A 14,984-nucleotide genomic window follows, 5' to 3' on the forward strand; every position below is an offset into this window, starting at 1 on the left:
TTAAGTCACATGACTAGTGACCCGGAAGCAGAAAGGTAGATCCTGAACGGTGTCTAACCTGCCGGTGTGTGCCGTGCTGGGAGTCAAAATGCCGAGCAAGCGGGACTGGGAGACCCTGGAGGCGCTGAAGAACTCTCCTAAGGGGAGGCTGCAGTATAATAGAGACTGGAGCTCGGAGGTAGGAAAGCTGGGTGACCAGCACAAGGCGCCTCATTACAGCTTCTACATGACCTGCTATATCCTAGTAACGTCCATAGACTTAGACTCATCTCCTCTGTACACAGCCCTCTCTATTCAAGTGGGGGGCTATAGGTGTGACTGGGTGGGCAAGTTGGGATTTTGGGAACTCCCCTTTAGGGAACTATCAAAATTCAAGTGACAATTCCATTGCGTCACAGCAGACATGTTGGTTGTCACCCAGCTTTCCCATTCACTGATTTAACAAATTTCTTTTAGAGTAAGGCCCCATGTACCGAACTGCAGCAATAAAACACAGCAGAAGTGCAATGTATTTTTTTTTCCTTGCAATGTTTTTTGTTTTTCCTTTTTTCCCTTTGCGTCCTTTCATTAATTATACCTATACGGAAAATTCCACTGCAGAATACAATTTTTTTGGCAATGTATGGATGGGGTTAGCCAGAATTCCATCCACTTCACAGGTACTGTAAAAAGTTGTGTTTTTTTCCCCATGGCTTTTTCACAGTGTGAGGCCCCGGCCTAAAGGAGTTATCTGGTTTATAAGATTGATGATCTATCCTTGACTTGAATGGGGCTAAGCTACAGTACTAAGCACAGCCACTATACAACACAATACGCTGTGCCTGGCAAGCACTAAAGTGTCAGCAGCTCTTACCCGAACACTGCTTGCTCTTCACATGGTTGATTGACGAGGTGGGGTTCAATTGGAAGAGCCAGCAGTGTTGGCATACAGCTACTGCTGCTTTAGTGCTTTCCAAGCAGTGTATTGTATTATATATGCATGAGAAAATCAGAGGGTTTGTCCTTTGAGGACAGCAGTCTTTAGTTGTTGAGAAAGTACAACTCCCAGGATGTGTTGATAGCCTTAAAGCTGTCAATGTCCTAGTAGTCAGCAGGTCACCATAATAAATGACTACAGTGCTCCACTCCTGTCCATTGATTGTGTCTGACATTGCAGCTCAGCTCCATTACAGTGAACCAGACTAATGTGCAATACCAGACACTTCCTGTGGACAAGTGTGGTGCTGTTTTTGAGAACATGGTCTTATAATTCTGTACAGCCCCTTTATCTTCCTCTTGTGACTTATGTTTGTGTATTAGAATCCTCTGGATATCAATGAGCCTACTGTGGTGTTATCTGAGTACTCTGCTTGGGTTCTGGACAATGTCGTCAACCGCATGGAACCAGATAGCTCTTCTGTCGAGAGGCTGCCGTCGCCCGAGGACTCCACGTCCATTACACCCACAGAGCCGGTAAGCTGATAAGGATCTCCTTTACTCTTCCTGCCATGAAGTCTTCTTGCACTCACTAACATCTCTTCTCAGGATAACTGCTGTTCAGAAGAGTCAGTGAAAGAAGTGGAATCGTCGTCAAAACTACGGATGGATAAAGCTATGGAAGTTGAAGGCAGCATATTGTTGTTTGAGAAAGCGCAAAAGATGAAAGTGAAGGTTGGTGTATAAGAAAATAAGAGTGTGGTTAGAAAGACATGGCTGCGCCACATCTGTCTACAGCTTGTGTGCCGAGTTCAGCCCCATTCACTTTAATAGAGCTGAACTGCTGTACCAGACTCCACCTATGGACAGGTGTGGTGCTGCTAACCCCAGCATATAACATGTCTTCTTCTCAATAATATATGTTTTAGGGAAGGCTGGGTGCTAACCATTGTAGTTTCCATTGCGGGACACTCTACTTTCCTGGAGTCCAGAATGGCAAACCTGTCAGTGTATACAGGGACACATGTTGTAGCACACATAGCTGTATACCTAGTTGCATCAAACCACCCAGGACCTTCAAACCTCCTGCAACCCTACATGGGCCGCCTCCTCCTCCCATAGGCTAGAAAATTTTAGTTGGAACTAACATTTAGGATGTCATCCATCTAGTAACTGATGCATTTTTAAAGGGGTTGTCTGAGACTTTAGTATTGATGTCTTGACCTTAGTTTAGACCATCCATACCTAATGCTTCTTAATGCTTGCCCCTTATTTTAAGGAAGAATTGCAGGCTCGTCTTGACATGTGTGATCAGTTCAGTAAGTCCATAGCGGAGAAATCTGCAGAGCAGCTCAAGCGCTTCGAGGAGATGATGGAACTGAAGCACAGACAAGAAAAGCATCAACTGCTGGAAGAACTGGAGAAGGGGTGAGGCAGGACTCGGGTGTCATTGACACTATAGAAGATTTGGAGTCTCCGGTACTAATATCTGCATTTTTTTTTTTTTTGTGAAGCTCTAAGGAGGCCTTGGGACAGCAAGAGAAACTGAAGGAGGAACATCGCCACCGGGCAAAGGTCAGCATCGTGTCTGTCCAGCAGTAGCTGTGATCTGACTTCTGGCCCATTGTTAAATGTTACTGGGGACAGAAAGTCCAATAAATGTTGGCATTGTTGCAAATGGCATCTCCAAAGGGGTACAATCTAGGGCCTGACAGCGTAACGTGTGGGTGCGTTATCTACAGGTAGGGTACTATATGTGTGGTGTTGGACCTGCTGATCTGGGAGTAAGCAGATTTTACTTTCCATTGTACTAACTTCCCCTTCTCCTCTTCCATTACTCATGACGGTTAGGCTGGTCTTACACAACCATAATTTAAGTTCGCAATTGAGGGTTTTCAATTGTGGACACATTGTATTCAGTGCGGCCTCTTAAACAACCGGATATTTTAGCCGTGGTGTTCTGCCCATGACCGAGGTCCGCACTGAATAGAGCAGGTCTGCAAAGGCCGTGAATTCATGGCACTGCACGGACTCTCCCATAGAACTCTATGGGCGAGTGCGGCAGGACACGGGCGTCTTCAATGTCTAAGTTGCTGATCAGCAACTTGCGGACCGTAAAATCAATATGGTCGTGTAAGACCAGCCTTACAGGTTAAAATGATATTCCACCTCTGGTTAGTTTCCTTATCCGTCATAGACTACTGTCAACGTATACAAATTCTTCTTCACAGATTGTGTGGTTGGTCCCTGTTGTAACAAATTATGGGGTTTACCTATATTTATTTAACCCCTTAAGGACGCAGGGTAGTTCAGACCCTATTTTTCAAATATGACCTCTTTTACTTTGTGAGGATAGCTTCCTAATGCATGGGCAGACCTATTGAAGTACTGGGAACTGCATTTTTTAATGCAACTAAACGATCTCCAATTTCATCTTTTTACTTTTCTAGGAAGTTAGGTTTATAAATTTAATAGCTAATTGTCAGATTTTCAAGATTGTTTTCTAGGGACCTATTTAGTTGTGAAGTGACTTTGAGGGGCCTATATAATAGAAAACTCCCAGAAATGACCCCATTTTTGAAACTGTAGTCTTCAAACAATTCAAAATTGTATATAGGAACTTTATTAACCCTTAAGCTGTTACACAGGAATTAATGCAAAATGGAGGTGAAATTTCCAGATGTCACTCTTTTATGCACATTTTCCATTTCAAACCACATTTTTCTTTGACAAAGAAGGGGTTAACCGCAAAACATACCATAATATTTATTTCTCTGATTCTGCAGTTTTTAGAAATCCCATATGTGACCTTTCTGTGCAACGTGACTCAATATCTGTCCTCAGAAATCTAAGAGCAATTTCATTAGGATAGTGTTTAGACACCATGTTGCATTTGCAGAGCGCTAGAGGTACCACAACAGTCGAAAACCCCCACAAGTGACCCCATTTTGGAAACTAGACCCCTTAAGGAATTCATCTAGGGGTGATATGACCATTTTTAACCCCCTGGCTTTTCTCTAAACTTACCTGTATTTGGCCGTAAATTTAAAAAAAAAAAAAATTCTCCAGTTATATGTACTTTTCATCATTTTTTCCCAATTTTACCAGGGAATAAAGTAACCTTTTTGTCGCACAATTTCTCCTGAGTACAGCGATTCCCCATTTGTGGTTAATAACCACTGTTTGGGCACAGAGGAGGGCTCAGAACTGAAGGCGCGTGATTTGCCTTCTGGAGCCTTGATTTTCCTGGAATGGTTTATAGGTGCTATGTTGCATTTGCAGAGGCCTAGAGGTACCACAACCATGGAAAAAAAAACTATTTTGGAAACTAGACCCCTTAAGGAATTCATCTAGGGGGTACAGTGAGCATTGTGACCCCCACAAGCTTTTGTAAATGGCACTGCACAGCAGATGGTACAGAAGGAGAATTGCAATTTTCAAATGTTTTATGCTATTTCAGAGCCCAATATATTGTGCCCAGCATGGGCCACCAGAGACATAGACCCCATAAATTGTAATGTGAATTCTCCTGGATATGGCAATACATGTGGCTGTTGTGTGATGTCTGATCACACAGCAGGGCAGAGAATGGAAAAGGACCATGGATTTGGCAGTATAAAAGCATTTTTCTTAAAGCATGTATGTACCTGAGGTATCAGTACAGTGGAGAACGCAAAGAAGTGACCCCATTTTAAAAACGTTACCCCTTTATGTATTAATCTGGAGTTACAGTAAGCACTTTGACAAAACAGGCTTTTACAAATGGCACTGCACAGCAAATGGTACAGAAGGAGAATTGCAATTTTCGATTCGTATATATATCATTTCAGCGCCAAATATATTAGGGCCATTTTGTGTCATCAGAGACCTGCACTCGTAAAACTATTAAGTGGGCTATCCCGGGTACAGAAAACTTGTATATGTGGACGTAAACTGCTGCTTGGGCACACAGCAGGATTTAGTAGGGAAGGCGCACTGCTATTTTTAGCTTTTGGAGTAAAGAGCTAGAGGGACTTTCTGTTTTTGCAGAGCCCTGGAGGTGCCAGTAACTTGGAATTCCCCAAGAAGTGACCCCATTTTGTAGGGGCAATTATTGGGTCTCTGCAAGCCTGACATGGCATCCAAAAACCATCAATCTACGCTCCAAAAATACATAGTGCTCCTTCACATCTGCATCCTGCTTTGTGCCCAAACTGCAGTTTATGCCCACATGTATGACACTGGTGTACTCAGGATAACATGCTTAACAATGTCCTACATGGGTATAAACTAATGATTGGGCACAGCCGAGAACAGAAGGGAAGGAATGCTACTTGGTTTTTGGAGCACAGTTTGGTTTTAGGACTTCATGCCACTTTTTCAGAACCACTGAATTTCCCATAAAAGTGGAATCCGCAGACATGTTACCCCATTTTGGACACTACAACCCGGAAGGGATTTATCAAGTGAAATAGCGAGCATTTTTTTAACCCTTGAGTGTTGTATTAATTTAATTTCCAGAAATTAATGTGTGACTGATAAAAAAGTGAAAATTGTAATTTTTCCAGGGATATGCCATTTTAGTTCCTGATATGCTGTGCCCAAACTGCATCAGCAGAAACACACACTCCAAAAACTGGTAAGCGGTTATCCTGGGCAACAGCTTTTGGAGCGTTCATCTCTGATACAAGCCGGGCACAACATATTACGCACTAAAATGACGTATACCTGGAAAAATTGTCATTTTCACCTTTCACAATCAGCTGCGTATTCATTTATGGATAATAAATTATAACACCTGGGGGTTAAAAATGCTCACTGTACCCCTGGATAAATGTGGCTCAGCCACAGTTCTATATACTGCTGGAAAGCCGACAGTGTGCTGAATTCAGCGCACTGTCTGCTTTCCCGATCTGTGCCCTGGGTAAAGCGCTATCGGTCCTGGTACTGTAGCTCTTTACTGTCAGAAGGGCGTTTCTGACAGTTGGTCAGGTACGTCCTTCTCCACAGCATCGCCTATCACGCTGTAGAGCTCCACCTGCTCACAGTGCTCATCCAAAGACGAGTATTATCGGGAGGGGGCGTTCATCCCCGCTCACACGGTACAGCGCGATAGGTGCTGCTTTGAAGAAGGACATAGCTGACAGACTGTCAGGAACACCCTTCTGACTGTAAAGAGCTACGGTACCTGGACCAAAAGCTCTTTACCCGGGGCACAGATCGGGAAAGCCGACAGTACGCTGAATTCAGGGCACTGTCAGATTTCCAGCAGTATATGGAACTGCCTGTGCCCCAAACCATGACAGGTCCTCTTTAAATAAACTACGGTCAGTTCACCTCGGCTGAGAGAGGAATGAATACCAGCAATAAGTATCTGGTGTCATTATTAGAAATGAGCGAACACATCAGCCGATCCGAATAGCACGCTCCCATAGAAAGGAATGGAAGCACACTTACACTTTGCCGGCAGCCGGTCGCTGTGCCAGGTGCTTCCATTCATTTCTATGGGAGCGTGCTGTTCGGATCGGCTGATCCGAACAGTGTTCGCTCATCTCTAGTCATTATCCTTACTGCCGGCACCTCAGCCTTATCAATTAGGACGACAGTTACCCAGGTTTACTGGTCATTTGGTCATAAACAGGGCCCATGACCTTATCACTTCAAAGACCAAATAGCACTCTTTCCCTGCTGTGCCCAAATATCAGTTTATTCCCACATATGACATTATGTACGTTATCCTGGGTACACCGGTGTCATAAATGTGGCATAAGCTGCAGTTTGGGTACATCAGGGCGCAGTAGGGAAGGAGCGCTGTGTGGCTTTTGGAGTGCAGATTTAGATGTTTGGTATCTGGACACCATGTCATGTTTACAGAGCCTTTAAGATGCCTGAAAAGTGGATTCCCCTAGAGAGTGATCCCATTTTAAAAACTGCACCCATCAAAGAACTTACCAAGAGGTGTAGTGAGTATTAGTATCCCAGATGTGACTGCACAGCGGATGGTGAAGAGGGAATATATAAGCTGTGCGGAGGACATTGCAGACACCAAATTCCCTACTATGTCCCCAGTAGCTCCTATTATTGGGATGGGGAGGTCATGATTATTATTATTTTGGAACGGATTTTGGTGCCAAAAACGGTTCCCATTTACTTCAATGTTCCAAAATACTCCTTGTGAACCTTTGGGGTTTTTTGTCTTCGCATTATTCAAGATATATTTTTTATTTTTGTGATGATGTAGCCATATGAGTGCTTGTATTTTTGCTGGATGAGATGCATTTTGTAATGACACCATTTTTGGGTGCCTATGGCATATTATTTTTTTTTTTTTTTTATTAACTCTTTCTTGGTGGATAAAAAAAAAACACATCAATTTTGGCATTGCATTTTACTTTTTGAATGTTTTTTCATGGCATACAGAATAAGTAACCTGTTATCTTTATTCTGCGGGTCTGTACGATCACGGCGATACCTCTATTTAGGGACATAAATCAATGTTTTTGCATCGCCATCCTCTGAGATGTGTAACATTTTTATTTTTTGTTTGACAGAGTTGGTTGAGGGCTTATTTTTTGGGAGACAACCTGTGCTTTTTATTGGTGCTGTTTTGGGGTACATGTGACTTTTATCACTATTTATAGCATATTTTGTAAGGTGAGATGGCAAAAAATTACTTCTGGCATTTTTTTATTTTTTTTTCCTCAACATTTACCGTATAGGTGAAATAATGTTTCAGTTGTATCTTACAGATTGTTATGGATGTGTCAATACCAAATATGTATTTTTTTTTTATTTTTAGGTTCGTTTTTTTATATAACTCATTTGATATAGGAAAAGGGAATTTTTGGGATTCATTCATTTCACACACTTTATTTAATTTTTTTTTTCTTTTAACGTCTTTTTATTTGTTCCATAAGAACATCTGGACCGGTAATACTGATTGCTGTTCCAGTACTATAGCCTGCAATACATGTGTATTGCAGTCTATAGAAGAAGCCTGCATCACGGCAGGATCAACCAGGTACTTAGGGGTCCTAGCAGCCAGGGGTCACTGGCTAGACCCCGGGCTGCACAAAATGCATCAGGGCACCCCACGATCTCGCCATGGGGGGTCAGTATTATCGTGCAACCCCTTGGATGCCACAGACTTGTTTTTCTGCAGCATCCAAGGGGTTAAAACTGCAAATTGGAGTGGACCTCTGTTAATGGAGCAACTTGTCCCAGTTCTCAGCTGTGTAACACAGCCGGGTGCTGGGAGTAATATTGTGGGCATAGCGTCTGTGCCTGTGACAATACAGGTCAGTAACAGTACTGAGCAGAGTGTGAACGATGTTCATGTAGCGAAGTACTATTACTGACCAGAGAATTAAGGGGTTAATTTGTAGACCTGTGCTAGACTAGATCCATTTATCTGTATTCATTCTGTATCTCAGCTCTTGACTTTGAAGCTTCGTGAAGCCGAACAGCAACGGCAACAGGAAATGGAGCGCGTCCGACAAGAAGAAGGTCGTGAGAGAATGCGCCGTCTGTGCTTTTTACAGCAAGAAGTGCTGCGGCTTGTCCAGAAAATTCAAGTGGACTACAAGCAACAGGAAGCCTTGCGAGTGGACCTCTCTGCATACGGCCATCGGGGGAACCAGATCTGTGGCATTTTATCCTCTGTCATTCGCTCTAGTAGTGAGGTAAAATGGATTTTTATAAAGTGCAGTGAAAGGAAAGAGGTTTTTTTGGCCTTTATGTTCCCCTGCAAGTTTAGCGATCGAGTGTTAAATGTATCATTCCTGGTCCAAGTGTCATCTTGTCGTCTCCACAGAGAGGATACCTTACCCAGGATGATGTTAATCTCGGTGAGCGCTCCCTGCAGGAGATGCAGAAGTTGGCCAGCACCATAGAGAAAGAGTTGGCTGAAGCAGAACAGAGGAAGAAGGCCGAAGAAGCTGCTGCCAAGGAGAAGCAGAAGGAGGCACAACTACAGCAACAACAGGAGCAGCAGCAACAGGCAAAGCCACAGACCCTGGCTCCAGCGCAGGTCCAGAAGCAGTCTAGGCAAGAAGGCAAGTGCTCCATCACAGTTCTCCCCAAACTGCTTCCTTGCCCTGCTTTTTCACTGTAAATCATATATACACAGACGTTGACCTATTCTGGGGTTTCACAGTGGTCTTCAATCGTATCAACATGTTTTGTATCCCCAGGATAGTTTAAGTGTTTTTATCGCTAGCATACATCTACTGATCATTCTGATTGGAATGGTGGGCGTACATGCTGCCACTCCATTGAAAGCCGATGGCAGTCACTAAGTGCTGTACACAGCTTTCTCCTTTAGTCCCATAGATATTGTATAGAGCAGCAACACTTAATCCAGATAAGTAACACAACCCCCAAGTTGTCATGTTAAGACCATTGTATAATTCAGAGGTCTGTAATGCCTTAACATATATTTTGCTTTATGATCCTCTCACTGCTTTCACGATCTATTTACTGTCTTCTATGGAAAATATGGCCTTAAACCTGAAAACCTGTATGTGACTATTAAAGTGGTTGTCCAGCCTTTTATATTAATAAACTAACTTTAGAATATATCAGATCCATGGACATCTAACACTCGGCACCTCTACTGATCAGCCGTTTACAATAGCCAATCGAACTACATAGTTGATTGAGCCAGACGTGGCACAGTCAAGTTACTGCAGCTTCACTCCCATACATCACTTCCCAATCTATTTGTAGGACTTCAGAAAAAAGCTTCGAAGGGCACATTACAGCAATTCCTGGAGCTGCAGAAAGTCCTGGAGCTGTGTCAAAAAGCCTGTGAAGATCTTGCAACGTGTAAAGATCCTCAGGTACGTCTTCATAGCTGTTGTTTTCATAAAACTAAGTATGGTCATTCTTCCTCTAACTGTGTTCTCTGTAACAGACCAAGAAAATCCGGGCTGATCTTCAGAGGGCAGTCACCACCCCGGTCAGCCAAATTTCCAGTGTATCAGGTGAGTGCGTACCACTTAAAACCTAGTGTGATCCTGGCCCAAACTCAGCCCATAGATCTGGACTCTCTGAATAAGCGTGATCTATGGTGCTAAGGGTCCCAGCCTCCCTGAGTATCATACATTATAATGATGAAGGGAGTCTGCCCCTACAGACAGTGTAGGGACCAGGAAATCTGGCTGATGTGTGGCCCAGATTTCCTGGTCCAGATTCCTCCATGTGTAAGTCGCCTGAATTGGTGGAGTATTGAGGTTGTTGTAATAATCCGTTGTCCTGTAAACTTTTTAGGATCTCAAGTGAAAGACACGTTTGAGAAGATAAATAATTTCCTGATGGGAAAGCCAGCTGTCTCTGCTGGGAAGACAATTCTTTTATCTCAACATCCCCTGAGTCTGGACTTTGTATGTTTAAAGTTAGCAGAAAAGTTAGTGGTGAGTAGAGTGGAAGAAATGGGCACAAGACTAGGAAATATGGCTGCTTTCATCTAGAAACTGCGCCTCTCTAATCTGGAGGCTGTGTCTGGTATTGCAGCTCAGCCCAAGTATCTCTTTATTAACCATCAATTCTGTATCTACAGAGTCAAGGGGAAGAGGAAGTTGCTTCCCATCATGAATCCGCCTTTCCTATTGCGTCAGTGGCCTCCGCTTTATGGGAGCGCTATCCCAAAGTGGGTGAACTCTTCCTTGCCAACCTGCATAAGAAGTGTCCTTATGCTGTGCCTTTTTACCCATCCTTCAAGGAAGGGACTCCTGTAGAGGAATATCAGCGGTAAGAGCAATGCCTGTGTAGAGAACCATTGAACTATGTCTGCTGGGCCAATGTGTGTCAGACGCCTGAGAATGAAACTAACTCCAGGCCTGTGAGCCCACATTCTGAGCAATCCTTAAAGGGAACTTGTCATTTCGATTTGAGACGCTAAGCCCCAGTCCATATGGGCATGCGCGTGGTTTAGTGTCCCAAATTGTCCTGACAGATTCCCTTTAAAGGGTAAGTAAACTATTGACTTTCTGGCTGCGTTTATGTCTCTAATATATAGACATATGACACCAGAAGGAAGTTTCTAGTGGTTGAGCCTGAGTTTTAAGGAGTTTTCCAGGACATAGGATAGGTTTCAATATTTGATTTTTGAGGGCCAACACCAAGGAAAGTTGTTTGAAGAAACTCCTGTATTTGAGCGCTGTGGCCTCTTCACTGAATACGAAGCAGTGCGGGGTATATCGTATAGTGGTTCATTTTGCAATGAAGAGGAATCGTAGTGATCACTGGGGTCCAAGCAATCTGATTGGTGATTAAAATATTGATCTTCGATCATTCCCATTAACGGTGGCAAGGCACATTTGTTAATTTCCCATTTCACAAGGACCACGGCTGACTGCAATAAGTCTTCCCTGACCTGTTCTACCACTTCTATAGTAGCTAGTAGTGAGCAGCTAAGCTTCTATGGCAATACCTGCTCTGTACATAGCCTCAGTTCTGAGTTTTATTGCTCCATTAAACTGTTTGTCTTTGGAGATAGACCTTCAATACCGGATCAGTGGGGCGGTCCCAGCTCATGACACCCCTCTGATCCATTGGTTGAAGGGCATGGTAGTGGCTATTTATTATTAGTATTATTAATAATATTATCATATATAATAAGAAATTATATTATTAATAATTATAATTTATTCTTCCTTTTTATTAACACCATTATAGATTTTAATTTTTGTAAATAAGACAGAGGCTTTGTTTATTATTGCAACTAAAGAGAACTAGGACTGAGCAGTAATACCAGATGCAGCCACTGTGTGGAGCTGTGCCTGGTATATAATAACAATAATAAGCTTTGTGGGCCATATCTGCGACTATAGTACCCCAGTGACCTACTACCCACCATCTTTTCTTGCTATGTATGTACATAGTCGTTCTTGCAGTGATTTGTCTCAGATTTTTGTGGTTTTGTTCCACAGGTTGTTGGGATACCAAGTGAAGGATTCTATAGTCGAACAACAAGATAGCTTCCTGAAGCGTATGTCTGGAATGATTCGCCTGTACGCTGCCATTATGCAAGTTCGGTGGCCTTACGGGACAAATAAAGGGGTGCGTGTACCTGTCGAGGTTATGTAGTTCTTGATGTCTTTTCATAGATCTTTGTTGGTTATTAAGGTGACCCTTTAATGTGTTGTCACTCAGTCATGTTGTCACCTCCACATTCTCCCCCATTTTTTGGAGATGGTGAGTTTTAAGCAGACCTATCCAGCGCATGGCTTGTCGGATGACTTTTTCTTTATTGTTAATACTATGGCTGGGATCTGAGCAGCTGTCAGAATCCTCTGCTGCCTCTGCTTATCTTTGGGAAAGGAATAGTCTGATGTCAGTCTGGGGTCTGGCAGCGCTCATAGAATTAGATGAGCTCGATCCTGCCATTAATGTACAGTCAGCAGGATCTGCTGCAAATGTTTCATGGGCTGGGGTCAGATGATATAAGAACATTGCTCATAGCAAACATTCAGTTTTAACCCTTTAGGAAATTCTTTCTATAAGTACAGTGCCTATGGATTGTAAAGACTTGCCCAAAGGTGACCAGTTTACCCTTGTCTTGTGACGACTGGAAATGAGAAATGTGATTGATTCGGTGACATACTTGTGTGTAACATTGGTTATCTTACTTTTCTTCTAGAGCCATCCACATGGATTGAATCATGGTTGGCATTGGTTGGCACAGATGGTGAACATGGAGCCACTGTCTGATATCACAGCTACCTTATTGTTTGATTTCTTGGAGGTAGGTGGTATTAGACATATTGTTGAATCAAAAAAGTAGAGTCATGTTTAGAGGGCATACTGCTATGACAGAGTGTGCAGGCTGAGGGGGGAGAAATATCGGAATGTACCAGAGCATTGGAAGAGGCTCGTTCATGTACACGAGGCCTTAAAGGTGTTTTCTGGGATTTAAAGGGGTTGGCCACCTTCAGACCAATATTGAGACAAATGTTATGGTTTGTATAATAAAAAGTTGTACAATTTTCCAATATACTTTCTGTATCAATTCCTCATGGTTTTCTAGATCTCTGCTCGCTGTCATTCATTCTGTTACTTCTAGTGGCTAAAAGTCTGACCATGGTCATGTGATTTATGGTCCATGGTCATGTGATGAGTACACAGGTGCCGCTCGTTATAATTACAGCACCATAATCGGACATCCGCCTGGTAATCAGCTGGGCACCTCTGTGCTCCCAGGGGCAAGTTTACTTTACCAATTGTAGGCCACATTGGTGCCATAGTCAGCTTAGTAGCCTTGTAAGCTCACACTGGGCTGAATCGGACAAAAACCTTACTGAGCTGATAAATATATTTGCAGCTTCTTCCTATTTTTTTTACTTTTAATTTATTTATTTATTTTTTATCCTTTTTTTTTTTTTTTTTTTTTTTCTACTGTTGTGCAGGAATACACAAGACATGAGCGACTGCAGAGCAGTGTGCACTTAGAAGTGACTGTGTGGTCTATCCTCTAATGATTTCTTTGTCTATCTACAGGTTTGTGGTAATGCCATGATAAAACAATACCAGGATCAATTCTGGAAGCTTCTATTCTTAATCAAAGATCAGTATTTTCCAATGTAAGTCTATAAATGTCTATTCAGTATATTAATAGTACAAAGTGGCTACTAATGAAGAGACTAGTAGGCAGAGGGATGGTCCTGGGACTATAATGATGAGATACGCACCTAAACGTGATGCTGAGGTAGGAGCAACCCCAGCACTTCAATGAGCAGGGCTTCTTCTTTATAGGATAAGGGATAACGTGCTGAATAATGTGGGTCCAACTACCAGGACACCACGAGAATGGGTCCTTTTCCCCAGTTCAAATGGAACATCAGGCCGAGCATTCACACTGCTGCCCTATTCATTGTCTTTAAGGAATGTTGGCTATCTCTAGCAGTATCCTAGAGAATGGAGTGGCAGTGTACTTGCTCAGCCTGACAGCTCCTGTTTCCTAGTCCCATCAGTGGAAGTCCCTGCAGATAGGGGATTAACACTTAAAACTTGGGCTAACCCCTTCAAAGGGGTTGGCCCATTTTTGACAGTTCCTACTTGCTGGAGTGCTCAGTTGTCAATAAGCAGGTAATCAAACGATCAGCTATAATCTGTGGGAAACTTGGCGGGAAGTGTTAGATTTGCATTCAGTGCCACCACAGGGAACCTGATGCATTACACTGTTCTCGTCAAAGTCTGTGAATGTGCTGTACCCCTTACAGGAGGGCTTTTTTGGTAGGTGCTCTGAGCTATGGCTGACTGAGGGCTCTGAACAGGGGGGGGGGGGCTGTATTTTATCACATAATCATAGATTGTAAGCTCTTGCGAGCAGGGCCCTCGGTCCCATTGTGTGAAATGATTTTCTTTGTAATGTATCTGTCTGTATTTGAACCCTACAAATTGTACAGCGCTGCGGAATATGTTGGCGCTATAGAAATAACATTTTTTTATTATTATTATTATAATCATACTGTGCCATGTCCTGCAGGATTGAGAAGATAACCACAAGTACAGAAATGGGATCAGCGTCTCGACTCAAGCACTTTCTAGAGGTAAGCTGACCATCATGTGGCTGATGTACATGGCACGGATGTAGTACACAATTACCATAAAGCCCTTTTTCATGTATTTCAGGGAGCAGTACGACGGAGGGATATCCCCTTACCCAAAGGATACCTGCAACCTTCATTCTGGAGGACTTCAGGATATTGATCTGTGTATTGCCGTTATACACACATATACATACACACACATTATATATATATATATATATATATATATATATATATATATATATATATATATATATATAATTTTATACTGTTAGGATTTTTTTTATTTTTCTTTTATTAGAGTTCCATAAAAAAATGTCTTTTATATATGATCCTAGTTAAAGGAGTCTTCCCATTCATACTCTCCCCGCAGGATAGGTGTAGCTGGGGGTCCACGGCTGCTCTCGAGTGTCACATTTTGATAGAGCAGTAGCGCACATGCCTGGCCAGCTGCTTCATTCACTCCTATAGAACTTGCAGTATGGCCGTCCTTTCAGTGCAAGCAATGATGGTCAGGCATGTGTGCCACCACTCATTCAT

The 14,984-nt window shown here is 42.8% G+C and overlaps 1 protein-coding gene across 1 annotated transcript; it reads left to right on the forward strand.

Moving 5' to 3' along the window:
* Positions 1-45: 45 nt before the first annotated feature.
* Positions 46-14,635, forward strand: GLE1 (GLE1 RNA export mediator). Its single transcript, XM_075260094.1, has 16 exons — positions 46-178; positions 1,300-1,452; positions 1,525-1,650; positions 2,195-2,343; positions 2,430-2,490; positions 8,328-8,576; positions 8,708-8,948; positions 9,622-9,734; positions 9,809-9,878; positions 10,165-10,307; positions 10,454-10,644; positions 11,826-11,955; positions 12,536-12,640; positions 13,393-13,475; positions 14,381-14,444; positions 14,527-14,635. The coding sequence occupies exons 1-16, from the start codon at positions 89-91 to the stop codon at positions 14,602-14,604; spliced, it is 2,046 nt and encodes a 681-aa protein (XP_075116195.1). The 5' UTR covers positions 46-88; the 3' UTR covers positions 14,605-14,635.
* The last annotated feature ends 349 nt before the right edge of the window (positions 14,636-14,984 follow it).

The sequence above is a fragment of the Leptodactylus fuscus genome, chromosome 11 (genome assembly GCF_031893055.1).
Source record: "Leptodactylus fuscus isolate aLepFus1 chromosome 11, aLepFus1.hap2, whole genome shotgun sequence".
NCBI lineage: Eukaryota > Metazoa > Chordata > Amphibia > Anura > Leptodactylidae > Leptodactylus > Leptodactylus fuscus.